The 27933-nt window shown below is 46.0% G+C and overlaps 1 protein-coding gene across 10 annotated transcripts; it reads right to left on the bottom strand.

Annotated features, from left to right (window-relative positions):
• Positions 1-17: 17 nt before the first annotated feature.
• LOC109883603 (EH domain-binding protein 1-like protein 1) lies at positions 18-27918 on the bottom strand. Of its 10 annotated transcripts, XM_031807869.1 has the most exons (32): positions 27272-27918; positions 20317-20374; positions 20099-20194; positions 19881-19934; positions 19564-19742; positions 19317-19456; positions 19069-19137; positions 18332-18535; positions 18089-18295; positions 17424-17612; positions 17095-17262; positions 16456-16827; positions 14845-14904; positions 14483-14696; positions 13224-13727; positions 12294-12902; positions 11740-12150; positions 11016-11486; positions 10282-10743; positions 8703-9617; positions 6852-8174; positions 6237-6579; positions 5929-6101; positions 5673-5721; positions 4994-5560; positions 4770-4821; positions 4556-4617; positions 3995-4115; positions 3723-3822; positions 3477-3550; positions 3233-3347; positions 18-2869 (listed from the first exon to the last, which is right to left on the bottom strand). In XM_031807869.1, the coding sequence occupies exons 1-32, from the start codon at positions 27373-27375 to the stop codon at positions 2782-2784; spliced, it is 8553 nt and encodes a 2850-aa protein (XP_031663729.1). In that variant the 5' UTR covers positions 27376-27918; the 3' UTR covers positions 18-2781. The 10 variants fall into 10 exon arrangements, with proteins under 10 accessions (XP_031663729.1, XP_031663727.1, XP_031663728.1 ...); XM_031807867.1 differs by having other exon boundaries at positions 18089-18535; XM_031807868.1 differs by having other exon boundaries at positions 3995-4106; positions 18089-18535.
• Positions 27919-27933: the final 15 nt, after the last annotated feature.

Here is a 27933-nt window from a genome sequence, read left to right as displayed (position 1 = left end):
TACACATTGACACGTTCTTACCAAAGGAGGCTTATTTATTCATCATGCACAAATGTTATAAATATACTGAACAAAAATATAAACGCAACATGTAAAGCAGGGGTTACCAACCATTTTCGTTTACTGTACCACCAACTGTATTTTGCTCTGCCTGCATTACCCCTTAAGTACCTCCTCATGTGCATTTGACCAGTAAGCCTATGGTCTCAGGAGTCTTCAAGTACCCCCAGGGGTCCTAGTACTACTGGTTGGGAACCACTGATGTAAAGTGTTGTTCCCATGTTTCATGAGTTGAAATAAAAGATCCCAGAAATGTTCCATTAGCACAAAAGGCTTATTTCTCTCCAATTGTGTGCACACATTTTTTTTACATCCCTGTTACTGAGCATTTCTCATTTGACAAGATAATTAATCTACCTGACAGGTTTGGCATATCAAGAAGATGATTAAACAGTATAATCATTACACAGGTCCACCTTGTGCTGGGGACAATAAAAAGCTACTCTAACATGTGCTGTTTTGTCACACAACGCAATGCCACAAATATCTCAAGTTTTGAGGGAGAGTGCCATTGTCATGCATGACTGCAGGAATGTCCACCAGAGCTGTTGCCAGAAAATTCAATGTTCATTTCTCGACCATAAGCCGTCTCCAACGTCATTTTAGAGAATTGGGCAATATGTTCAACCAGCCTCACAACCGCAGACCACGTGAAACCATGCCAGCCCAGGACCTCCACATCCAGCTTTTGTCATGCATGACTGCAGGAATGTTCACCAGAGCTGTTGCCAGAAAATTCATGTTCATTTCAAACCATGCCAGCCCAGGACCTCCACAACCAGCTTTTGTCATGCATGACTGCAGGAATGTTCACCAGAGCTGTTGCCAGAAAATTCATGTTCATTTCAAACCATGCCAGCCCAGGACCTCCACAACCAGCTTTTGTCATGCATGACTGCAGGAATGTCCACCAGAGCTGTTGCCATTAAATTCAATGTTCATTTCTCGACCATAAGCCATCTCCAACGTCGTTTTAGAGAATTGGGCAATATGTCCAACCAGCCTCACAACCGCAGACCACGTGAAACCATGCCAGCCCAGGACCTCCACATCCGGCTTCTTTACATGCGGAATCGTCTGAGACCAGCCACCCAGACAGCTAATGTGTTTATATCTGTAATAAAGCCCTTTTGTGGGGAAAAACTCATTCTGATTGGCCGGGCCTGGCTCCCCAGTAGGTGTGCCTGGCTCCCAAGTGGGTGGGGTCTATGGCCTCCCAGGCCCACCCATGGCTGCACTCCTGCCCAGTCATGTGAAATCCATAGATTAGGGCCTAATGAATTTATTTAACATGAAGTGTAACTCTGTAAAATCATTGAAATTGTTGCATGTTGAGTTTATATTCTGTTCAGTATAATAGCGCACGATCACGATTATATAGATATTGAGAAATGACTCCTCATTCACAGAACACAATGACATCACTTTTTTTCATGGAGGGAACAAGTACCACAAAGATATGACAACAAATTAGAGGAAACTTATTCAAACAAACTCCCAATTTTCTTTTTAAACTTCAAAAATGTATTATTTATCATTCCCTGGTTTAAACAAAACATATTGTGTTCGAATGTCCTTTTTAAAAAGAGGCTGGGACAAAGTAATACGCCATTGCATTTTCCGTTGGACCAGTGGTTAGTAACAAATCATCATCATCATCATCATCTGTGATAATAGAAATGTGAAACTAAAGGTCTTTGCTTACAAACAAAAAAACATGAAAAGAACTGCAGTGCCAGGTTATAACAGAGTATAAATATTAATATTTACAGGATGGTATTTATTGTCCTGTATGTATTCCAAGTAGTACGACTAGCTTCTCTCTACAACTAAAGTCTCACATTTTGTTCACTGTCCTCTTTCTTTCATTTCGGAGTTGATTGATTGACTGTTCATATATGCTCAATATGACACACACCGAACCCAAACATTTCTCATGCAAAATGTCCAAAACATAAATAAAAGAAGGATTGAAAATTGAAAACACATTCGACACCAGAAAAGCTCAATACGTGGTACTCTCACAAACTTGAGTCTGTCGTCAAACATCTGGGTATCCAAAGTAAAACACAGAACGGTCAGTCCTCCTGTGTAGAGCCCTTTTAATATTTTGCACGAAACCACCAGACCGTTCTTTTAATAGCCAGTTCCATCAAAGCATTAAGGCAAAGAACAAACTATCTAATATAGTTGATTATCGTATATTGTCGGACCAGATAAGATCAATGACATGTTTACAGATGTGAGAGTAGGCACTTAATTACAGAACCACTTATCTTCTTGGTGGGCTAAAGACACACACACACACCTGTTGGTACAGTGGGCTTTCTGTCTACTGAATGACAGAGTAAGGCATATTGACTGACAACTGTAGAGGTCCTCATTTTTTCAATCAAAAGTTTGAAGTGGATGAGGGACCTTCACCATACAGGGGAAAATTTGGTTCAAGTATCTCCAAAGGGGAAGGCACCTCAGCTCCAGTGTCCCAGGGGACGTAATTGATCATTAATGACCAGTCCCAAAATCCCAGTTAAGGAGAGAAAACACTGCTTGACAATCATCCCATCGGTGCAGAGGGCTTTGGATTTGTTGCTGGGGTGGCAGGTTCCTAGGGGTGTTTCATACTGTAGGATGCTGAGTGAGTGAGAGCTTGGTATGAAGCAGGGATTGTGGAGGTTTAGTTCCTGGATGGGTTGGTATTTGTCATTGTCGTCCCTTCTCTCACTGTAGCACACACTTGTCTTTGTTGCTGAACTTCCTGCGTCTAAGCTCCAGCCCCCGCTCCAGGCGCTCATCCTCCTCAACGGCCCTGAGGACACACACACACACACACACACACACACACATAAACAACCGGCACGCTACCTCATCATATCAAACATATGGAACATGCGCGTGTAGCACATGGGGACGTGTGAAACGTACCCCTCTGCCTTAAGTGTCCCGCTTGCGTCGCCTCGTTAGCTAGCTTTTGAGGCAGCGCGATTGGCTAAGACGCTTGAGGGAGGGCATGTGTGTTTGTGAGGCAGAGGTCCCTGAGTTCGCGCCAGGTATGGGCCCGAATCGGGAGGGAGTGGCACTCGCTAAGGGAGCACCGTGACGTCCTATACACATGCTTGGTGTTTCAAACTGTATATGCAATGGCTGTAACAAACAGATGGGCTAGTCTCACCCTCGCTCTTTGGCGTCCATGTCTCTGACCAGCTCGTCCCGCTGGTTGACCAGAGAGACCAGTTCCTGCAGCAGGAGCTCCTCCCGGTGTTGCTGGGCCTTAGTCTTCTGCCACTCTGAAGAGAGGGAAGACGAGGGAAGATAACATCACAGTAATTATGCACGGCCCGACTGCTTTGGGTCTACAGTCGTCTCACCGGTTGTGCTCAATGTAAACGAAGGTTCTGCTTATGCACGGGACTAACCTTCATTGGCCATCATGGCTCGGAGTTCTCTATTCAGTAGCTGAAATCTTTTCTCCAAGTCCTGCTCCTCCTGCCTGTGAATACAATACATTCGGTTAGCTGCCCTCTGCTGGGTACACAAAACAGAGCATACTATGGCACATGTAGTTAGACGGCAAACTTCAGGTCAAATCCATTTGCTAGTAACATGAACGTGTTACGTATTCTTAAAAATAATAGATGTGTGAGTGGTGTGTTGTGTCTTACAGCAACTCCAGGTGGTCCTGTCTCCTTATAAGGGCGTTCTTCTTGTTGACCAGAGTGAACCACTCCTGGATCAGCTTCTCTTCCTCGTCCTGGTCGCTACCTGGAGCAAGTGCACAATGTCCACAGTTAAAATGGTACCTTAAAAAGGTGTGTTTTTTTGGTTTTGCTGTATATACTGAGAAAGTGAATCCGTTGATATGCACACATAGCGGTATGCCTGACACGGTTCACGTTAGGTTCAGCACCCTTTTGATACCTTTCGTCATTCTCACCTGATTCCATTAGTCTTCTGAGTCTCCTCTCCACGACGCCTGCTCGGTTGTCGATGTGCTTCTGTTCAGTCTCCAGGGCTTGCAGCTCACTCAGCACATACTGACTGGTGTCCTGCAGACGCTGACCATGAAGATACAGAGACACACATTGCCAAAACGAAAACGGACAACAGACAGATGGGAGGACGTGTAAGGAGAGACGCACAGATGAACATAGATAGATGACATACAGGAAAAGGCCAGAAGATTAGAGGGAGAAACAGGACTAAAGGCAAAGCAAAGACCAGGAAATAAATATGATAAAAATTAAGAGTAGTGACGGACAGGTTAAGCCTTGGACTAAATGCCACAGAGGCCTAGCAGTAAAAAGGTAGTGACAGACAGTTTAAGCCTTGGACTAAATGCCACAGAGGCCTAGCAGTAAAGAGGTAGTGATGGACAGGTTAAGCCATGACTAAACGCCACAGAGGCCTAGCAGTGAAGGTAAAAAGAGAAGCCCAAAGAGAATACAAATGTAAACATTCAAGTGGATAATAACATGACGTAAAGGTTTGAACTGACCAGAGTATCCTCCTCCTGGCTTGGGACACTGGACTCCTGGACAGGCACTGGGCTCATTGTCTCTGCATACAGATCAAACAGTTGGTCATTAGAATATTTACTGAACAAGGAAATCACAGAGACTGCAGCCTTTCATATCACGCTTAAGCACTGTGTCAATTTCTGTTGTCGTCTCCTTCAGTTCAGGTAAAAAACCTCCTGGTAAATCTCCTACCTGATTCTGAGGTGCCGTTCTTCACTGCTCTGTCTGATACACTTTCAGCTGACTGGACAGGAGACACAAACACAATAGATGTTATAGGTAAAGATAAACATGGCCTTGTGTCAAGAGCAAAACATTGACAAATGAATAGAACATCAATCTCCGTTCAAATGCAAGAAAGGAGTTTTAAAAGATGGGAAAATGGCTTGGGAGAAAAGGCCGCATTCAGCATGTACCTCTGTGCTCTTGGATGTGCTACTCTGTTGCTCCAGCCCATCCCCTTCATCCATAGACTCACTCTTCAGCCGCAAGCGCCTTTTCTTCACCAGGTCGGCATCTCTCACGTGACCAAATCCGGATTTCGCTGCAGAGGTGTGTGACCTGGGTGGAGGCACTGGGGTCTGTGATCCACCCGCTCCCCCTTCCAAACCCCCAGCTCCGCTCCCCTTCTCATCCCCCTTTGTCAACCGTTTCGTCCGAGGTGGTGGCACTAGGCTCCCATTGGGCTTAGAGGCCTGTTCTGTCGCACCGTCCTCCAGGGAGATGCTACCTTCCTGTAGCTTGCGGGCACAGAAGCGAGCAGCAGCGTCCACATCAGAACCCTGACTGGGCTCAGTCACTGCATAGCTGGACTGGCTGCTGTTATGCTCTATCTGAAGCACACTCAGCTCCTGCCCTGTAAAGTGGGTGCGGATCTGACTCAGGTAAGTCATGACGATCAGGCGGTCTGGCACAGAGAGCAGTACCATGTCTGAGGGCTCCATTAGACGGGAGATGCCCAGCGCGGCAAAGCCATCAAAGGCCTGAGAGAGAGAGAGAGAGAGAGGGGTCAGGACAAAAATGCTGACTTCTGTGTTCCTTATAGACGTGTTTATTATTATACATAGAGATGTACAGTAAATATGACTTTTTCACCTTCTTGTTGTTTAACTTGATGTCGTTGGTTTCCAGTGCCTCAAAATCTCTGAAAAAAACCCACCCGTAGTTAATAGAAGGACACGGATATGGAACTTCCTGATACTATTTTGTGAGGACTTCGGCTGTATCCCTGTACAAAGGTGGAATAATTATTCAAGTACATGCATGGACTCAAGTTGCGTGACTTTCCACGTTCCGACTAGGATGGAACATTGTCGGTGGGAATTTAACTGATTAGCGATTAAGTGCTTACATCTTGTCGGGATAGAAGTGGTGTAGGATGGCGCAGAAAGCCAGGCCATTACGCCAGGAGGTGTTAAAGTTGGTGACCCTCACTCCCTTATACCCCTTCGTAACCTCCTGGCACCACTCCAGCAGAGACTTGCTGGAGGTGACCAGCCCGGGACTGGGCAGTGGACCTGACATCTGAGAGGGACAGAGGGAGAGAGACCTGTTATAGCTACTGACAGTCTCATTGACATATTCCATGTTCAGCTGTGTTTGAAATATAATGAACTGTTGATACCTCTTATGAAAAGGAAATATGAGAATCAAGTGTACCTCCTGTCGGCCGAGGACGAGAATATCTTTCGTATCGGCTTCATCCTTGTCTGCCGTGGTAGTGGAGGACACCGGGGCAACTTCCTGCAGGACCACGGGAAAGGATAGGGTTTTCTTCTTGCTGCGTCGGGGAGGTACAATCGTGTCCGACGCTTGACCAGAGGAGACCCCCTTATCTGCTGGGGTCTGTCCATTGGACTGTGGCTCTTCACTGCCTGGGCTGGTGGCTGGGGGCTGGTCGTTCCTCTGGGTTGTGGTGTCTGGTGCGGATGGCTGGGTGGCTGAGCATATCGTTGGGACAGCCAGGTCACCGGACGTCTTTCCCCCATCAGCCGTCTCAGATCTAAAAAGGGACAGAAATGGTCGAGATAAGATGATGGGACAGCCAAGTAAAGTTAGCTGATATGTATAAACTTCTGATCTCGTTTCAGTTACTCTATTGTCCTGTAGACATACAAAAACAGCTTACAGTTATGCACTGATCCAAGTCAATAGTATTCGTCAACAGTATTCAACTGGGCAAGGAGTTACAAGAGCCCGATGACATGACCTGATTAACGTCAAACCAGGCCGTGCCAAAGCTAGACAATGTCATGGGTTGTCCTGCTAACTTACTGTTCATCCACCCCGTCCACTGGTGTATCTACAGTGCACAGAGTAGCATCTTGTTCTATCTCAAGACCATCCTCCTCCTCGACCCCTGATTCAGGCACCTTCCCAATGAGGACTGTTGCCCCGGTTTCAGTCAATAACAAGCGCTCCTCTTGGGCAGGGACACGGTAAACTGTAGAGAGCGCACCGCTGTCTACTTTCAACCCTGTGTCAACAGGTACCCCATCTGTCACAGTCTCTGTCATCGGGATACTTTCCTCAACCTCCGCTGGCTCCTTTGAACGGACTGTCGAGTTCACAGCAGAGTCTGATGATGTCATACCCTCAGTGGTTGCCACCACCGGATTAACCTCAGTAATCGTTTCTGATGGGCTACGATTTGAGGAGGAGGCGGCTATGGTGGAGGGCTCACTAATGATTTCCTGCCGCCCTTTCCTTCCATCTAGATCTAGGAGGATTGGCTCAGGCCTGTCTAGACTGGCTTCCTGAGGGATCATTGGTAACGGAGTCTCTTGTTCCTCACTGGCCTCAGAGGCTGGGAGATCTTCTGGGTTCAGAAAAGAGTCGTCCTCATGGAAGGAGGGAATCAGGCGTTTCCTGAAGTGTGTGGCAGGCACAGGCACAAACACAGGCACATCTGATGGCTCTTCTCCTGCCATCTGACTAATCTTAGCCAGCAGCAACATTTCCTCCTCAATTAGGCTTAGGTCCTCTTTGGGGGGTTCCGTAGTGATTACGTGAGGGACCTTGGGACATGTAGTAGGTGTTCCAGGTTGAGAGGGCCGTAGAGGCCATGGGACCACTGAGCTGACAGAGACATCTTTCTCTGGGACATCTTTCTCATCATCACCCTCCTTTGCTAGATGAGGCTCGTCATTGGCTCCCTTCTCTCTGGCTGTCACCAGAATGCTATCTGAAGAAGTCGTTTCCAGGGCGAGGACTAGTGGTTTTGGAATGTCTTCCTCTTTAGCGTCAGTGTTAAAAGTCTCCTTTAAGCTAGATTTGCTGCTCTCTCGTGCCATTGCCTCACTATCCGTATTATCGGGTGGTGGAACAGTTTTCTTTTTGATTCGCTTTGGTGGAGCCAGGCAACTGGCAACAGGTGCCGTGTCTTGACTAACTCTCCCTGGGCCTACTTCCTGAAGAGGCACTGGAGGAGAGCATTTTTTTTTGTTGCTGCGACGACGGGGAAGTGGCTCCAGTTCAATGGTTCCAGTAATAGGTCCTGCAGGGTGGGACCCCACTGATGTGGCCTGCTGTGTGGACACACTATCAGGGCGGTTGACCTCATGCGGAGCAGGTGGTGAAGAAGAGAACACCGCTCGACTGTGAAACAGAGATATCAACGTTAGCCATCTGGCAAGGCTACGATAGCAATTTCCCCAAAATGCAGACGGCCACACAATCCTTGACCACGCCACAGTCAAAAGGCAACGGTCCAACAGCCGAGGTGTGGCAACAGTAAACATCAACACGGCAAGCTCACTATCAGTTATGTCTAACATTTCACTGGGTTCAGTTTAAGAGTTGTTTGCAAAAACACTTTCACTTCCACATGCAAATGCACATTCAGAGGACTAACATCCAACAGTTAAACCCTCGCCTCAGGCATGGTAGTAGACTGGACACAAAGATCTGAAAACCGCAAGTTCATGTGAAATAACTTGACGAGAAATCCGAAAAAAAGATCATTCAAAAATAAGCAAAGACAACTAATTGTACCACTCCAGAAGCCGGAGAACAAAAACCCAGCCACAACCTGACAGAGCTCCATTCCTACTACATGAATACAATCTGTCTCATTCAGCCATGCAGGAAAGGAGTGCAGAGAGCGACAGGAGCTCAGGCACTTACCCTGCATCCATGTACAACTCTGCTAGCCACACTGTGCCTATATCCTCCTGCCCCATCTCAAACTCCAACTCATCTGAATCGCTGTCAGGCATGAACACTGTCTTGGTCTTTGCCTTGATTGTCTCTTTACGGGCTTTAGTGTAGTTAACGATAGGGGTGGCGTCGTCATTGTCTTCCAAGCACTCCTCATAAGCTATTTCATCCAGCTCTGCTTCTCTCAGTGGTGGGAAATCGTCTGTACAGCTTTTTGCATCCTTTTCGTTTTCTACAGGTGGTAACACAGGTGGACGAACATCCTTCTCTGGTTTACCCTTCGCAGTGTTCGTCTCCTTCAGTGGTTCTGTGCTCCCCTTCAGTGGTTCTGTGCTCTCCTTCAGTGGTTCTGTGCTCTCCTTCAGTGGTTCTGTGTTCTTCTTTAGTGGGTCTATGCTCTCCTTCAGTGGTTCTGTGCTCTTCTTTAGTGGTTCTGGGCTCTCCTTCAGTGGTTCTGTGTTCTTCTTTAGTGGGTCTGTGCTCTCCTTCAGTGGTTCTGTGCTCTTCTTTAGTGGGTCTGTGCTCTCCTTCAGTGGTTTGGTAGTCTCTTTATGTGGTTTGGTGGACTCCTTCAGAGGTTTGACCTCTTGCTCAATTTTGGTGATTGGATCCTTGAACATCTCTTGCTCCACAGCAGCTAAACACAAAGTCTCCACTAAGCTTAGCCTGCCAGTCTCTTCAGTCGTTTCATTCTTGTGGGCCAACTGGACCGGTGATGAGTCTGTGACCATGACTGGGAGTTCCTCCAATGCATCAGAAAAGGCTTCAGGTGGTAGGATCTCAAACTCAGATGGAGAAAGTGGTCTTGAGTCTGGTTCTCCTACCTCATCATTAGACATCATTAGGCCAGATGGCTGAAGTATGGAAGTCACAGTCTCATAACTAGGGAATGGGGATATTTGAACAAATATTTAGGGGATATTTGAATAACGTTTTTAGGTTACATGTACAGCAGGCATGGAAGATGCAGTTCTTCTTCAATGGACTTTAAGACATATTTCAAGGTGACATTCTACAATTCAAATTTCCATAAAATCTTTGAACATCTACACAGAGTACAAAACATTAGGAACAACTTCCTAATATTGAATTAACACCCCCTTTTACCCCCAGAACAGCCTCAATTCGTCGGGGCATGGACTCTACAAGGTGTCGAAAGGGTTCCTTCTTTAACCTGTCTCCTCCCATTCATCTACACTGATTGAAGTGGATTTAACAAGTGACATCAATAAGGGTTCATAGCTTTCACCTGGATTCACCTGCACAGTCTGTCATGAAAAGAGCAGGTGTTCCTAACGTTCCTAATGTTTTGTACACTCAGTGTAGATGTGAAATCTTTCAAATTGGTTGAAACAAACGTTGCTATTTAAGCGTCGCATCTTATTGACGACATGTCTTCACAAGCAAAAGCCGGCGTAAACAAAAATAGACACATTTCAGATTCAGCCGCAGAGTCAAGAGCACTTAAAGAGTCCCTAAAATACCTGTGGCCATGCTGATCAAAGATGTCAAAGCTGAGCAAGCCTCGGTCGCCCGTCAGACTTACCCACTGTACATGGCCCTCACTAATGCTCTCATGAAGACATCAACATCAAGACCCTCCTCCTGTACAGCTACGGGAACCTGCGCCAGCCTCCCCAAAACCTGCTTATCTTCCAACTCTTCTCTTGTACTTAAATCTGATGCGTCCACGGAACTTTTCTTCCACACCGGATCTAGCTGCTGCTCATTGTCGGCTTGTCCTGGGCCGACCACGGAGGAACCAGACTCACTTTCACCTTCTTCACTCTCAGTGTTGACAACAGCACATTTTTCCAGGTATAGTTGCTTCTTCTTCTTAGGAAGGCGAATGGGGGCCTCCTCCTTTGATGGCGTGTACAATTCCACTGAACTGTCACAGTCAAAGTAAATGTCTGTTTCTCCATTTTCCTTGGAGGGAGATGGGAGGAGTGTGTCCTCTAGGTACTCAGTCAAGTGGATCTCTGCTACAGATCCCTGTCCAGATGGGCTGCCACAGACAGATATGAAATGAGACACTTGATTGGACACTAGTCTGACACCAGCACAAGGACCAGAATCCATGGAGATTTCTACTAAGGGGAATACGACTAGTCTCCAGAAAAGTTATAGCCTAAACGCAGTGTTATTGGCACTTTTGGGTGAGCATTAAAACATGTATGAAATGTCAACACCACCACAAACATGCATGTCTAATGTAAATGTACCTCACACGGACACTTCATGCCATGCCATGAGGAGTTTAACCCCCAGTAAACTTACCCTGTTTGCAAGGTACTCTTTGTTGCCTCCAATGTGCTCATGCCTACTTCCTCTGTCCCTTTCTCCTTAGTTTTCTCTTCTAAAGCAGCCCATAGAGGCTTCTCTGCCTCTACAGCCCCCGTGCCGGGAGGACGCTTCATATCGCATAGGTCCTCTTCGTTTAAATCTGACTCTCCAGCTGGAGAAATGGCTGCTTCCAATGACACAAGTGTGTCTATCTGCAATGAGCGCTTCATGGTGGAGCTACTGAACACCTTCGTGGGGAGGTGCCGAGGGGGTGTAGACGGTGAAGTTGATGGTTCACTGTCTTTACCCTCCTCTACAATAGTCTCCTTTAGAAGTGATTCAGGAGACTGGGGTGTGGGCTCTGGGGTAGGTGGCATTTGGAACACCTCTGATTCATCGGAGGTGATTGTCTTGTGACCCTCATCTCTGCTAATGCCAGCTTCTGGCTTAACAGCTTTGTCTGAGCTGAGAGGGCAAACATATGGGAATTACCTCATTATTACTGTATAATTAGCCTACACACAGTGAATATTTTGCAAGTTCAGACACACTCAAAAGGAGGTGTAGGAGACGGCCAGGCATTGTCATACATTTGAAGTGTTGCCAAGGATACCCACCAGACTATAATTCACACCTTTTACGTTAAGCTTTAACTGGGGTAACTCTGAGGTCATCGATTCCTCTCAGTGGTATAGAGGTGCCTCCCTTCCACACTTACCCTGTCTCCGGTGATTCTACGTCCGGCACTAGCATGTTCTCATCGACTTTTCCCTGTTCCTCTCCGAGGACTTCATCTTTGATCGTCTCCTCTCCAGAGTCCTGCTCTGGTTTCGGATCCTGAGCGTTCTCCTCCAGGGCCTCCCAGAGGGGAAGCTCTGCCTGCGCCACTGCATCCTCAGCTATGGTCTCTAATGTCAAGCTGGATTGGACCATGGGTTCAACAACTTGATATTGAGGGGGTTCAGCCACATGGGGTGTCTCTAGGCTTCCTGGCGTGGCATCCATAGTTTTCACTATAGAAATAGGATTACTGATATTTGATAGTAAATCTATTTCTATGGTTTTATCTACACTGACACTGCCTGACAAGGGAAATGTGTCCGCTTTTGATGACACGTGGTCAGAAGAACTGAAAGAGAGACGGAAGGTGAGACGGAACAGGATATGGAGTGGGACAGAGGAAGAGAGAGTTTAGACAATGAGAAAGGTTGACAAGGTTAAAAGGACATTTCGTAGAGAGAAAAAATGTAAACAAAATGTGCTCTCACTTACCGCTCTTTCTGAACACAGCCAGTATCCCCTCTGTGGGCTTCCGAAATGCCTGCCTCCTCTTCCGTTGAATTCCATTCTGAACTATGTGACTCCTCATCACTCCTGTTAGCTTGAACTTCAAGGGGGGCCGATTTGTGCTCATCAGCTTGTGATAATGAGGCCTTCTCATCCTGGGGTTGATTGTCCATCTGTTTCTTGTCCTCCTCTTTGGAGCCCATAACCTCCTCAGCCCATGATGGCCTTTTAGCTTTGATTGGCTTTTTCTCCAGAGGAGGGAGCTCTTGAGTATGAATACTGGATGACTCAGCTGGTGTGGATGTCATACTGGGAGGACAAGCCTCCAGGGCAGCCATGTTTTTCATAATTTCCTTGTCTTCATCTGACTTGTTGAGGTCATATAAACAGGGAAAATCAGGGGTCGGCCTTTGTTTCTCCTGCTTCTTCTCCACGGGCTTCTCTTGGCCTTTGCCGTGCTTCTCGGCTGTGTCTTCACACGTGATGTTTACAATCTCTGGAAGTAGCTGCGTGTCAACTGGCCTGTGCTCTTTTGATGTTGCCATTTTTGAATATGGCCCTGCCGTTGAATTTACATCAGCTTCCTGTTCAACACTGAGAAACAGGGACACTGATGTCAAGGGTTTGAGCGTCAATGGAGATATTATTCTCAGAAGTGGGTGTGTACGTGTGTGGTCGTGTGCATATATGTGTGTGTACGTGTGTAAACACATTTGTGTGTGAAGAACAGAGGTGCCATTCAATAAATACTTAAAGAGTGCCTATATAATATAGCCAAGTATAGCGTTCAGGCTCGTAAGAATGAGGACACATCGTCACATAAGGATGAGGAAGGAAAAAAAACGACTTCTCTAAGAGGCTGCCTTGAGAGGAAATAGCAGCACTGTCTGCTTGCTGACAGAATCTCACACTTACCCTCCAGCCAGATGTTCCATTTGAGTCTTCAAGATGCTGAATGGCGACCTCTTTATTGTGTCCGCTTTTGATCCCTCTTCGCCTGCGTTGTCCTCCAAAAACAAGTTACCTGCCGTGACTGATGGATCAGGCGTCTCTATGATTAGGTCATCAAAGTCGAGCTCAGGCTCAGCCAATGGCGGCTTGTCTGCAATAAAAGGTGTTTTGTCCAGGGTTGAGGGAGAGGAGTCCTCTGGCTTGGCAGGTTGATAAGGCACTTCCTTGGTCTCATTGGATGTCTGTTTGAAGCCAGACTTCTTTCCGGCCAATGGCGGGTTATCAACACGAAATGCTCCCAGGATGTTGGTAGAAGGCTCTTTAGGGGTAGTGCTCTCTGGTGCTGCTGTCTCCTGGCTAGAGAAAGGCCATGGAGGAGGGAGCGCTGGAATAAGCTCTGCTGATTCAGAGACTTCTGTGGGCGTAGGGCCAGGGATACCAGTTGCTGGGCTGCCATCTTGCCCAGAACTGAGGAACAAAGATACTTGGTGTCAGAGACGTTCGAGAGCAGGGAGGTTTCCCGGGGCGCACAGCAGGCAGGTCACACACACATCAGGGTCAGTAGTGTTAGGGAGGGTTGTGTGTTTTATAGAAGGTGAAATTAAAGTAGCAGTAACAAGACAGAGGAAGGGGATGAGTAATCGTGGGTGGGGAAGCATGCTATGTAGCTGGGTATAAATGGAAAACAAGACCCTACATACATAAATTCCACTCTCATGCCACTCTCTACCACTCCTCCCTGTTTGAGGCCATAAATAGGCCTATTTCTGCCCTTTATGAGTCAACAGAGATCCATCAATCAGGAAATCTCCCTACAGCATGTCTCTGCAACATTGCTGTGAAGCTGAAAGGCGGGCAAAGATTTCTTTCACTCCATTAAACACTTGCAGCCATTGGCAACCATTTTGCGATTAGTCTCAAAATCATAGCAACCAATAGCAACGAAACGGCTAAAGCTGCCCCATTTGTCAAACAATCGTGAAAAACGATTCATAAAAAGTGGGGCTTTCAAAGTCAGCACACACAAACCTCATGCATGTGCTTATCTCAAACTCACAGCAGACATGTTCTTCTCATGCTCATAGTGTACCACACACGCACAAGCTTAACAACCATATAACCTCGAACACTGTCTCACACTTCAACCACAGCATTTGAAAATGGAAGCGTTGAGGTCCCAGCTGCGAAGTGGCTGTACAGTACACCACCCACTAGGAACTCACTCTTTAATGGTCCCGCCATCTTTCAACCCCACGGCTTTCTCTGACTCCGGTCGGCTCTCCCGGTTTCTCTCCAGGGACGCAGAGGCTCGTTGGTTGGCGATCCTGATGGTGCCAGCAGTTCTGGGGGAGAGGAGAGACTCGTCCCCTCTGTTCAGGGCCAGGGGAAGGGTCTCACTTGAGACAGACAGGCTCTGCTGCTCTGACAGTTTCGGCCCTGGAGGGGGTCGGGAGACATAGAACAGTCAAAGAAGGTTTAACAGCATTCTTGGTTATTATAGGGAAAACAACATATTATGCTAGAATACAATCCAGTACGTCAATATATTCTGTAAATATAGCAAGAACATGGCAGAATATCTCACCAAGTGTAGCAGGACTGTGGTATTCCTCTTCTGTGAGAGTATTTAACTCCCTCTGGATCTCTGTATAAATAAAAAAGAGGCACGCATAACGTCATGGGGATAACATAGAACAATGTTACTTCCGTTTCAACATTGCATTAGTGGGTACAGTATGACATTGTTGACACTCAGCGGTGCATGACGTTGGTTCACAGGAACGTCTTGTCTGGACTAAGATATTACTGGCAGTGGTAACAGAATGCTCTCCTCCATTGCAGCTGCAACAGGACGTGTTGCGTACTGTCTACTAGTCCATGAGCCCGGGGGGGGGGGGGGGGGGGGGGGGTGACGATGTCTCCTAGGGATTTTTTTATTTTTTAAGGTCCATGTCCCTAGAGTGGGAAAATGTGTGATAGCAGTGCAGCAATTGGAGCAATCTCCGGATATCCCTCTCTTTCATCCCTACCAATGGCCTGTTAAAGCTGCCGCCGCGCAGTTCATTTTCTTTACGGAGAGCTTCTCAACTCTGTTTTGGAAGCGGTGCGTTGATGATATGCTCTTATCTATTCAGTTGTGTGGGTTCGGAGTTGGACACGCTCTCTGCTGTACGACAGACAGTTTAGTTGGAGTTGAGTCGGGTCTCTCTCTCTCGCTCTTCCCCATGTGGTGGATATCAAGGGATCTGTCAAAGTGCTCACAATAGTTTCCTACTTCTATTTTCTATTAGTTTACAATTCTAAACTTTGGTGAAGAGCGAGAGACTAGAATGAGATTTCATACAGATATGCTCATGCAAAATGGATCCAATAAGACCCCAGTTTGGCTATAAAATGGCTGTTTTAGCTCTGTGTGTGCAATTTCATGCTTCTATCACCATGAAATAGCTGCCCCACTACGTGGCACTCTGTGGCTAAGCTTCCAACATTCTAATGCCAATGGCACAATATGGCCGATTGCAGGTGCTTTCAAAGTTGGCTATATTGTATATCATTTGAAAGGTAATTTCATGACCTTTCAGAATCACTTGCTTGTCGAATCATTTCTACCAGGTCATTCTGATATGCACCCTAGAGGTCAAAGGTCAGAGTTCTGTTGACACGAACATTCCCCCCAAAAATGTGTCTGACGGATAGCTGGGAGTCTAAGCATTCCAAATGATATATGATTAAAGGGTATAAGTGAGCAATAACTTGTTGTATACTGACGCTGTTTGTAATAAGGGTCAAATCCCTAGGAGGAAAAATGAATGGGATGGAGAAATGAAAGAAAAATGGATAACCCAATTGTTGTACTGCCATCACAACTCCAGAGACCTAGACCTTCCAAAAAAATCCCTGTGAGACATCCTCACCACATTTGGGGGAATGGCTCATGGACTATACAGACAACTGGGCCTTTGTGCAGGATATATTCTTAGCTAATTACACCACTTCATTGGTACTGTGCCTAGGCATTGAAATGAATTTAGTGTGCTTGTCTCAGTCCTTTGCCAACAGGCAGTGAACCGCAAGGGACAAACTGGCCAGAATGGTTTTATTGATGAAACGAGGCTGATGTCATAGACCTAGTCCCCCCCCCCCCCTCCCCCACGCCCTGATGGTATTCATGCTGTGAGACCTGTTGGTTCAGTACCTGACTGGGAGGCAGTGAGAGCTGCAGAAGCAGAGGCACGGACAGTCGCAGGAAGCAAAGGGACAGGCTTGGGTAGAGGGTCAGAGAGAGGGGCAACGACTAGGGCACGTTTACAGTGGTTGTTAGAGCGAGGAGAGGGAGGGTTGCGAGAGAAAAGACACTTGACGGGAGGTGAGGACTTAGGGAAAGGGATGGAAGGAGGACAGTGAGGGTCACACAGAGCATCCAGGTCTGGGCTAGTCAGCAGAGGGACAGGGGCCATGGAATCCCTGGGAGAGGGACAGGAATAGGAGGGGGACAGGCCAGAGACAGAGGGGCCACTGGGGACTGACACAGGCCTGGGCCTCCCCCACTCCCTTTGCCGGATGGAGGCTGAGAGCAGAGAGTTGATGAAGGGGAGAGGTGGGGTGAACGGGGAGACAAAGATTCATGATTGCGGGTAAACAGAGGAAGAGGGGAAGAGAAAAAGTATATAATTAGCTCATCAACCACCATTAAGAGTACAGACACAGCAGCAAGTAAGCGTCGGCTCACCCTCTAAGACAATACAACGGAAGAGAAGCAATCTACACAAGCTATAACCACTGAAGTTAAGTAACACAAAGTGGTCAGCGCTAGAGATAGAATGTGTTTCCATACTTGGCGGAGTGTTGGGGAGCTGAGGTTCGGGTAGGGATGGCTCTGCCTGAGACAGGGCAGTAGTAGCAGTGTTTTTATCTTGAAGAGATGCAGCAGAGGAAAAGATAGAGGGGGAGGATGGACGCTGTTGAGTCGATACAATCTGAGGACGGAAGACATTTGAGCGAGCTGCAGTAGAGGAAGAGAGGAAGATAGGGAGAGCGGGCATCAGGCATGAAGGATAAGACAGGACAGAAAGATGATAGTGAAAAACTAGAGCATTAGACACTCAAACCGAGTCGAACTTAAAGATATAGAATAGCCAATGTGATAAGCAGGTGGCATTTGACCTTCCATGCATCCGGTACCTCTCTGTGGGCCGGAGGGTAGAGAGGGGTGTTGAGAGAGGCCAGAGGCCAGGGGCTCAGCTGGTCTAAACTGGGGCCGATCGGGGGCCACTTGACCAACACCCCGGGGCTTCAAATCCACTGCAGGGCCACACAAAGCCCCCGGGAGACTACTCAGAAAAGACACAGGCGCTAGGAGCAAGAAGAAAAGGAAAATAGGGAAGAAAAATAGCAGAAATAGATAAATAGTAGAAACCAATGAGTGAGAGTGAGGACTTGGTGGAAAGAGGGATACTGCAAATAGACATGCAGTGATGTTACTTTTACTTTCCTTAACCACAGTTTCCTGTTAATAACGCAGAGAACATTTCTGTTAACTTACAGTAACACTGGTATTCTCTTCAGAAAAAGTCTTCAACACAAGCAAGCAGGTTCAAATGCGCCACTGGTCGATGCTGCTAGTCATTTGTACGTTGCTCAATTCACTCTCATAAGACAGCCCAACTCCAGACATTACTACACCATGCTCTTGCCTGGGGGATACTTTTGTTGAACAAAATTAATAAGCAATTCAGGGAGTACCATCATGCAGATTTAGAAACAAGTTCATCTTCATTAAGCACTTGTCAAGGCAGCATCATTCAGTCCATCTGGCTGGCTGCAGGTACCTGAGCCGCTGCTGGGACGGAAGATTTTGGGCAGTGCCGGTGGTTGATAGTGGGTAAAGGCAGGCAGTGAGGGCGCTGATGATACGGAGGGTGGTTGATGGCGGGTAAACACTGGTACTGAGGGAACTGGGGGTCCTAGGGGCCCTAATGGCACTGAGGGAACTGGGGGTCCTAGGGGCCCTAATGGCACTGAGGGAACTGGGGGTCCTAGGGGCCCTAATGGCACTGAGGGAACTGGGGGTCCTAGGGGCCCTAATGGCACTGAGGATGAGGGCACCAAGGGGACTGGGGGCACTGGTGGCCTGGGGGGCTCAGGGGAGGGTGGCACAGAGCGTGCATGTCTGGAGCGGGTTTGAAGACGGGGAGAGGGGGTCAGGGGGACAGGCAGCGGGGGCCTTGAATGGAGGACAGGGACAGTGCCAGCTTTGCCACTCTCTTTCCCACAGGCTATGGGATGAAGAGGGGGATGGAGAGACGGAGGGAGAGGTAGATGGAGAGGAGTATAAATAGAAACAGATGGAGAGGGGAAGGAAGGATAAAAAAGACAAGCAAAGAAGTGGAATGATATGACAGGTTAAAAATGAAATGACTGTCATAAATCAGATACAACTTCACAACTGACATTTCCAAGAGAACTAGCTAGCTGCTGCATTGCATATACATAGTTTCTAAGTAATACTGTTGCTCTCTATTATTTGTTCTTGGCAGTCCGATATCTTTGGGGAAAGTATCTGATTCAATGGAACATTTGACGAAGCAATGTGGTGACTAATGTAGAATCACATCGCTGGGGGATCCATCATTTTGTAATGTTACAATTGTCACTTGTACGGAAATCCATGGATATGGTTTCTCTTTCAAAATGATTGAAAATCCTCCATACGTGAGGTACTATGGTGGGATGATGGGAAAGGAGTCACAGAGGTGAAAACCAAAGGCTAGAACAAGACGAAGAATAAGAGGAAGAGAGGTAAGGGTACCTATGACAGGGGGATGTTTTAGAGGAGAAGGCCTCCTTTCCGGGAGGCGCACTGGACGAGCAGGAGGAGCTGGCAGAGAAAGTGGAGAAAGAAAGCATGAGAAGGAAAAGGTAGGCAGGAGATTATGATATGATTATGATAGAAAAGTGAGGATGCAGTTATTCGAGTCATGTGCAGAAAGAAAGGCAGATACAGAGCGCCAAAGAAGGTACGGTTTTGATCTCATGACATTTATGATTCATGTATACCTGCGGCCGCTTTGCTAATGCTAGCTCCAGCACTGAACCTCCTGTCGTCCTCCTCGTCGCTCTCGTTGAAGTCGTCAAGGTTACCGATGTCTGTGGGTTTGACGCTCATCAGACTGGCCAGACTCTGCATGTCCTCGTCACTGCGGGAGAGCAACACAGCATTGCCACCTCGACACGTAATGGAGTCGTTACTGACGGCTAGTAATTCTGAATCTACCGTTAGCGGGCTGTTACGGGACGGACTCACGTGGCTTTCCCTTCTCTGAGAAACACACAGGACAGAGAGAGCTTCAGAGTGGCCTCCAGCACCTTGACAGACAGCGGCTTCAGCTTCAATGTCAGGTCTTGCTGAGTGGGAGTGGGACTGGCAAACTTCTTCATGTTCACGTCCACTGAAGCCAACACCTTACGTTGGCCCTTCGTCTCCTGCAAGACAAAGCAGCAGGGATACATTCACGAGTGGGCTTTAGTGGCACCGTTAGCTGGCCTTTTAATGAACGTTCATATTTCAATGCCGGCTGTTGTGAGCGACTGTAATTAGATTGAGGCAGAAAGTACACTCACACTCTCAATGACAAACGTCCAGTCTTTGTCTTCAAACACATCGGAATGGGGATCCTAGTGGGTAAGCATAGGGAATGAAAATAACAGGGAAATATGACATGTTCCACACATTTTTGTACGTTGTCAATTTACAATAGAGATGTATACAGATGAATTATCACAGAAAAAAAACAGCTCTAGAACAGTGTACTCATGAATAGTCGTGGGATGAAATTTACCCTGAAGAGGGTGAGGGAGATATCCACATTTTCAGGTACGGGCCACACCACCATCCCCCTGTATGGGTTCTTGATGCCCGGCTGCCATCCATGAAGCTAGAGCGAGAAATTAAGACAACATCAAAATGTGATACAAGTTACGGCAATGCATCCTTGCCATCCAAGTGGGATAAGAGATCTGCTGTTTATCTTTTAAGTACATCTGGGTGAGTATTTACCTTGGAACACATACGCCTATTTCTTCTGGTCCAAACCACCCTCACTTTATCTGGTTGCCTGAAATCATAGAAAAAGGATGATGCATCAAAACATGAGACAAGAGAGAGTGAGAAATGCAAGAAATTGTTTTGTAACTTCCTTGCATCTCGCAACATACGAGAAACGGTTGAGCATGAAAAACCCCAGCAGCGTTGCAGTTCTTGACACACGCAAACCAGTGCGCCTGGCACCTACTACCATAACCTGTTTAAAGGCACTTAAATATTTTGTCTTGCCCATTCACCCTCTGAATGGCACACATACACAATCCATGTCTCAACTGTCTCAAATCTTCTTTAACATGTCTCCTCCCCTTCCTCTACACTTTCTGAAGTGGATTTAACAGGTGACATCAATAAGGGATCACAGCTTCCACCTGGATTCACCTGGTCAGTCGATGTCATGGAAAGAGCAGGTGTTCCTAATATTTTGTACACTCAGTGTGTTTAAAAAAATTGCAAACACCAACACACAAGTTCTGTATTATTTGTTTGTTTACGGAACAATTGTCTGAGAAGAACGGGGGAATGCTCCCCCAGTCAGTGTCATTACTGGTGGTTAAGTTACAAAGTATGGTTTGTTTTACACAAACAGAACAATGCAACGGAATCGAGCCCAAACAAATGTTATTATTCACCAACAGATGAAGAAGAGGATGGATAGCAAACAGTAAAGGGGATCTTGTGAGAGTCACATGATCACAATCAGCTGTCAATGCCCAGGGGCTGGAAGAGACACAGTGTGTGTGTGTGTGTGTGTGTGTGTGTGTGACCCCTCCTGTCTCAGCCTCCAGTATTTATGCTGCAGTAGTTTATGTGTCGGGGGGCTAGGGTCAGTTTGTTATATCTGGAGTACTTCTCCTGTCCTATTCGGTGTCCTGTGTGAATCTAAATGTGCGTTCTCTAATTCTCTCCTTCTTTCTCTCTCTCGGAGGACCTGAGCCCTAGGACCATGCCCCAGGACTACCTGACATGATGACTCCTTGCTGTCCCCAGTCCATCTGACCGTACTGCTGCTCCAGTTTCAACTGTTCTGCCTTATTATTATACGACCATGCTGGTCATTTATGAACATTTGAACATCTTGGCCATGTTCTGTTATAATCTCCACCCGGCACAGCCAGAAGAGGACTGGCCACCCCACATATGCTCTCTCTAATTCTCTCTTTCTTTCTCTCTCTCGGAGGACCTGAGCCCTAGGACCATGCCCCAGGACTACCTGACATGATGACTCCTTGCTGTCCCCAGTCCATCTGACTGTGCTGCTGCTCCAGTTTCAACTGTTCTGCCTTATTATTATACGACCATGCTGGTCATTTATGAACATTTGAACATCTTGGCCATGTTCTGTTATAATCTCCACCCGGCACAGCCAGAAGAGGACTGGCCACCCCACATTGCCTGGTTCCTCTCTAGGTTTCTTCCTAGGTTTTGGCCTTTCTAGGGAGTTTTTCCTAGCCACCGTGCTTCTACACCTGCATTGCTTGCTGTTTGGGGTTTTAGGCTGGGTTTCTGTACAGCACTTTGAGATATCAGCTGATGTACGAAGGGCTATATAAATACATTTGATTTGATTTGATTTGTGTGAAGCCAGGGATCCTTGCTACTACAGTTTTATGCTACGCAACATACTGTAGCTTTGGTCCAGACTTCCCTTACAAATGCCTTTCAGATGCATCACTATGGAGAATGCCAAACATTGCCTCATACACATCCTCCCAGCGGTACCGTATCAGCAAGCCATTGGTATCGCATGGTAACTACCTCATTTAACACATGTGGACTAATTCGTAACATCACACAGATTTTCTCAATACATCTCACACCCATGCCAACTGAATTACTGTAAAACATAATATGGTTTTCTATATGTCTATTGGTGAACTACCAGAGGTGAATGTTGCCATTATTTTTTACATGACATAATAATGCATTCCTAAAATATGAATACATGAAATATGTCATACACTATTCTATCCTCCCTCAATATGTAACATTATAACAGTGTCGCCCTGACTGAGAGAAGTTTTCAAACCATTGTTTTGGCCCTTGTTTTTGTTAGAAAGACGATGAAGCTCTGGCTTCTGCAACACAGGAAGAATGGAAGGAAACTGCAATAAGGCACGTGACCTGGCTCATGGCACTGTATTCTTGAGGGCTTTTGAGGGTGGGGTACCTCACAAGAGGAAGGAACCATATTTCTCAATCCCTTTTAACCTACAGTGCCTTTGGAAAGTATTCAGACCCCTTGACTTTTTCCACATTTTGGTAGGTTACAGCCTTATTCTAAAACTGATTCAATTGTTATTTTCCCTTCATCGATCTACACACAATCCCTCATAATGACAAAGCAAAAACAGGATTTTAGAAATGTTTGCTAATGTATTCAAAATAAAAAACTGAAATATCACATTTACATAAGGATTCAGATCCTTTACTCAGTACTTTGTTGAAGCATCTTTGGCAGCAATTATTTGGGTCTTCTTGGGTGAGACGCTACAAGCTTGGCACACCTGTATTTGGGGAGTTCCTCGCATTCTTCTCTACAGATGTCTCAAACTCTGTCAGGTTGGATGGGGAGTGTCACTCCACAGCTATTTTCAGGTCTCTCCAGAGATGTTCGATTGGGTTCAAGTCCGGGCTCTGGCAGGGCCACTCAAGGACATTCAGAGATGTCCCGAAGCCACTCCTGCGTTGTTTTAGCTGTGTGCATAGGGTTGTTGTCCTGTTGGAAGGTGAACCTTCGCCCCCCCAGTCTGAGGTCCTGAGAGCTCTGCGGCAGGTTTTCATCAAGGATCTCTCTGTACTTCGCTCTGTTCATCTTTGCCTTGATCCTGACTAGTCTTCTAGTCTCTGCTGCTGAAAAACATCCCAACAGCATGATGCTGCCACCACCATGCTTCACCGTAGGGATAGTGCCAGGTTTCCTCCAGAAGTGACACTTGGCATTCAGGACAAAGAGTTCAATCTTGGTTTCATCAGACCAGAGAATCTTGTTTCTCATTGTCTAAGAGTCTTTAGGTTCCTTTTGACAAACTCCAAGCGGGCTGTCATGTGGCCACTCTACCATAAAGGCCTGATTCATGGAGTTACTGCAGAGATGGTTGTCCTTCTGGAAGGTTCTCCAATCTCTACAGACGAACTCTAGAGCTCTGTCAGAGAGACCATCGGTTTCTTCGGCACCTCCCTGACCAAGGCCCTTCTCCCCGATTGCTCAGTTTGGCCGGGCGGCCAGCTCTAGGAAGAGTCTTGGTGGTTCCAAACTTCTTCCATGTAAGAATGATGTTGGCCACTGTGTTCTTGGGGACCTTCAATGCTGCTGACATATTCGGTACCCTTCCCCAGATCTGTGCATCGACGCAATCCTGTCTCGGAGCTCTACGGACAATTCCTTCAACCTCATGGCTTGGTTTTTGCTCTGACATGCATTGTCAACTGTTGGGACCTTATATAGACAGGTGTGTGCCTTGTGGAATGTGGAAAAAGTCAAGGGGTCTGAATAATTTCCAAAGGCACTGTATAGTCCATGATTTCTTATGGTATAAGTATCCCCTCCCTCTTTGTATAGCTTTATAATGTGTATCCAGAAAACAGTTGAGCAGATTGCTCACTTATATTGGTTGTAAATTGTAATACAAGCAAACAGAAGGCTGTGTTAAATATATTTTAACATATATTCGAAACATATTGGAGTTCCTCTGTAAGAGACTCCTTCCTAACACTAGAGAGTTAATAGGCTAATGGAGCCTGTTGAGGAGAACATAGAAAAGCACGGCCAAATTCAGTTCTGTCTCGGGTTGCAGGCTAGTTATAGCAACATAGCGAATGGGAGCCAAAGGGCATGTTTGGGTGGGGAGGGGGCTGGTTTGAAAGCATAGTGGCATCACAGGGCACATAAATAGACTGGCAGACTGGGACAGGCAAAGCCATTAGGACAGGAGGAGGCATGTCCATAGTCCTGAATAACCAGAGACCATTATGACTCACATCAAAAAGCAGCCCGCTGTGTCATACTCCAGCTGTCATAAACCCAACCAGAGGCAAGACTGATCCTTGGTTGAGTCTGAAGACTTTGACCCACCTGCTAACTAAAAGCTACAATCAATAGCGAGGCTGTCTCTCAAAAAACCTCTGCCCTTCATTGCTTCTCATCTTAGAACAGCTTCTGACAAAACATGAGATGGACAGTTCGATCACTCTTCCTGTTTGTGTTATTATGAGTGATATCCAGTTCCAAGTTTGCAAGGCTCCAAGGAATATGTATGGATATTGTATCAGATTCAAACAGTCTTTGTTTAAGTCTACATCTTATCTATTAAGAAATAATGATCTAGTCACACTAATGCAGAAGACACATTTCAATTGAATAGATTCAGTTGGACAACTGACTAGGTATCCCCCTTTCCCTTTTTAATTTATTTTACTGTACAGTACACAATAGCATATACTATTGCTCTGTGGCAACATGAAAAGATAAGCAAGAACATGGCATGATTGGCAGGCCTGATTGCAAACTACATCGTTGTTGTATAGCCAACTATGGTGCAACTCAGACACTCATTGAAAGATCCCCCCGTTATCACGGCTAATGGAAAATAAAAGTGCCAACTAACTTTAGTATGCCGCTAAGAGTGAAGACACTGTTGTTTTAATTTCATCAATTAGTAGGGTTTTGACCGAGGCTCTTCTCCTCTTTACTTAACATCAAAGGGTAATTGATGACATGTCAACACCGATGACATCAACACAGGTATCCTTATTAACAACACAAATGAATAAATACCAACAAATTCAATCATGGTGTAAAAAGGAAAGCTAAACGTTATATCACTCTGGAAAACAATTGCCCTGCTACCAAGTATCTGGTCATGTCAGGGCGTCATAATCATAATTCATAATGATCCAGATCCTCCTGCCAGTTGAGTGGACTGAAGTAATGGCTGTCATTAATCGGTCTGACAGTGATGTAGTAGGCTAGGAGTATTGATGCCTATTGGATGCATAAAAGCTACAGTAGGCCTGTGCCCATTGCCTACTATAGGTTCACTAAAGTAAACGTGGAAATGTAAGGGCTCGATGAGCTTCTGTTATTCATATTACTGTATCAGAGGAAACCAACCTGGGCTGTAATTCGGGACTCTTCAATTCGTATAATATGCTATGGTATGTATTAATCTGTGCTGTGAATGTCCATCATTCATCTTGTCTGATATGTGACGAATTGTGATTCGTCCAATATACTACAAATTTGCAAAACGTATGATATCATACGAAATCCAATTTGTTGTGGCTAACGTTAGCTAGGTGGCTAACGTTAGCTTGGGTAAGGGAAAGGGGGATACCTGGTCAGTTGTACAACTGAATGCATTGAACTGAAATGTGTCTTCCGCATTTAACCCAACCCAGAGAGGTGCGGGGGGCTGCCATAATCGGCATCCACGTCTTCGGCGCCCGGGGAACAGTGGGTTAACTGCCTTGCTCAAGAGCAGAATGACAGATTTTTACCTTGTCAGCTCGGGGATTCGATCCAGCAAGCTAGGCTATGGGTAGGGTTAAGGTTAGGAGATGGGTTAAAGGGTTAAGGTTAGGGGTAGGGTTAGCTAAAATGCAGTTGCAAAGTAGCTAAAAAGTATTCAGACAAATATATATAAATGCAACAGGCATCAATTTCAACTATTTTTACTGAGTAAAATTGAAATAAATTCATTAGGCCCTATAATCTATGGATTTCATATGCCCTCCCACTTGGGAGCCAGGCACACCCAGTGGGGAGCCAGGCCCAGCCAATCAGAATTGTTTTTTCCCCACAAAAGGGCTTTATTACAGACAGAAATACTCCTCAATTTCATCAGTTCTCTGGGTGGCTAGTCTCAGACAATCCCACAGGTGAAGAAGCCGGATGTGGAGGTCCTGGGCTGGCGTAGTTACACATGGTCTGCGGTTGTGAGGCCAGTTGGACATATTGCCAAATTCTCTAAAATGACGTTGGAGGCGGCTTATGGTAGAGAAATCAACATTAAATTATCTGGCAACAGCTATTCCTACAGTCAGTATGCCAATTGCACTCTCCCTCAAAATGTGCGACATCTGTGGAATTGTATTGTGTGACAAATCTGCACAGTTTAGGGTGGCTTTTTTATTGTCCCCAGCACAAAGTGCACCTGTGTAATGATCATGCTGTTTAATTAGCTTCTTGATATGCCACACCTGTCAGGTGGATGGATTATCTGGCAAAGGAGAAATGTTCACTAACAGAGATATAAACAAATTTGTGCACAAAAGAAATAAGATTTTTGTGTGTATGGAAAAATTCAGGGATATTTTATATCAGCTCATGAAACATGGGACCAACACTTTAAATGTTGCGCTTATATTTTTGTTCAGTATAGTTGCAAAGTTGCTAATTAGCTAAAATTGTCAGTGATGAGATAAAAACACGCAATCTTTGGGTTGCTGGACGTCCACGTTATACACACACACATCCACCCCTGCTTTCCCTTAAGTAACCTTCTGTTTTAAGTAACCCTACCAAACGTCATTAGGTGTCCCGGTACTAATTTAGGCGTCCCGGTTTTGCGTTTATTATGTTAAGTCTAGTATGTGAGACCAGCAAGGTTGCAACCAGGCTGAGGAAACAACGAACCACATCTCCTTCCTGAAAGTGTAACTATTGTCACTTGTAATGACGGACTATGGCCCGTTATGAGTTTGATCCGATGGTTTTGATCAAATAATGGAATAAGTTATTTGACATGAAGCATAAACAGTGGCCATGTTGTTAGGCTGCGGAAACCTACTTTTAAAATATAAATATTACAAGAAGAAACGCCCGTAATGGGAGCAGTTCAGACGACGTGCATCAATTGGATGTTGTGAAAAGTAGCCTAGTTACTTTTAAAGCAATAACATAACCTACCATTTCTTAGTGCATTCCAACACAAGTTCTTGATAGGACGCCACAAACTGGAATTTTGACGCTTTCTTGCCAACGCGTTGTAATCTTTTCCAAACTGAAGTCATAATTTAGTTGAGGTAATAAAAAAGTTTTTAAAAAGTAAGTTCCTCTTCTCTCTCCTTTCAACGTCGGCTAACCTACGGATGGCTGTACAATGACAGTTCGTGGTGCGTGACACCGATGTCTTCAGGCTGCGGTGTTCAACAGGGACACGCCGCCGATGAAGTTTCATCGAGTTGAGTCAACTATCGCCATATCAACTAAACGCATTGAAGAAAAAACATGTGGCACGAAACTACGGTAGCCTCACTATTTAACAATTTATACGCGGAACCAAATCCACTTCGTCCTCATCTCAACACTTCCACATGATTCGAATATGAAAAGCAACAAAAAAAATGCAACAGGTAGTCAGTCCTATTCCCAAGGAAGTCCGTGTCGACAATCCGTTTAGGTATATAATAGTTATCATTCAGCCAGCCAGCCAGGGATAGAAAACTGTCCGATAAGCCACCATGACACATTTTACATTATAGATTATAGTAAATTGAATACGCTCCCCAAGTGGTAGCCTATCATTTGTTGCGTCTGTGTGGTGCAGATAGAGAAGGGGAGCGGTATGC

The sequence above is a fragment of the Oncorhynchus kisutch genome, linkage group LG28 (genome assembly GCF_002021735.2).
Source record: "Oncorhynchus kisutch isolate 150728-3 linkage group LG28, Okis_V2, whole genome shotgun sequence".
NCBI lineage: Eukaryota > Metazoa > Chordata > Actinopteri > Salmoniformes > Salmonidae > Oncorhynchus > Oncorhynchus kisutch.
The sequence above is the reverse complement of the archived record's forward strand: the minus strand, read 5'-3'. Positions and strand labels throughout refer to the sequence as shown.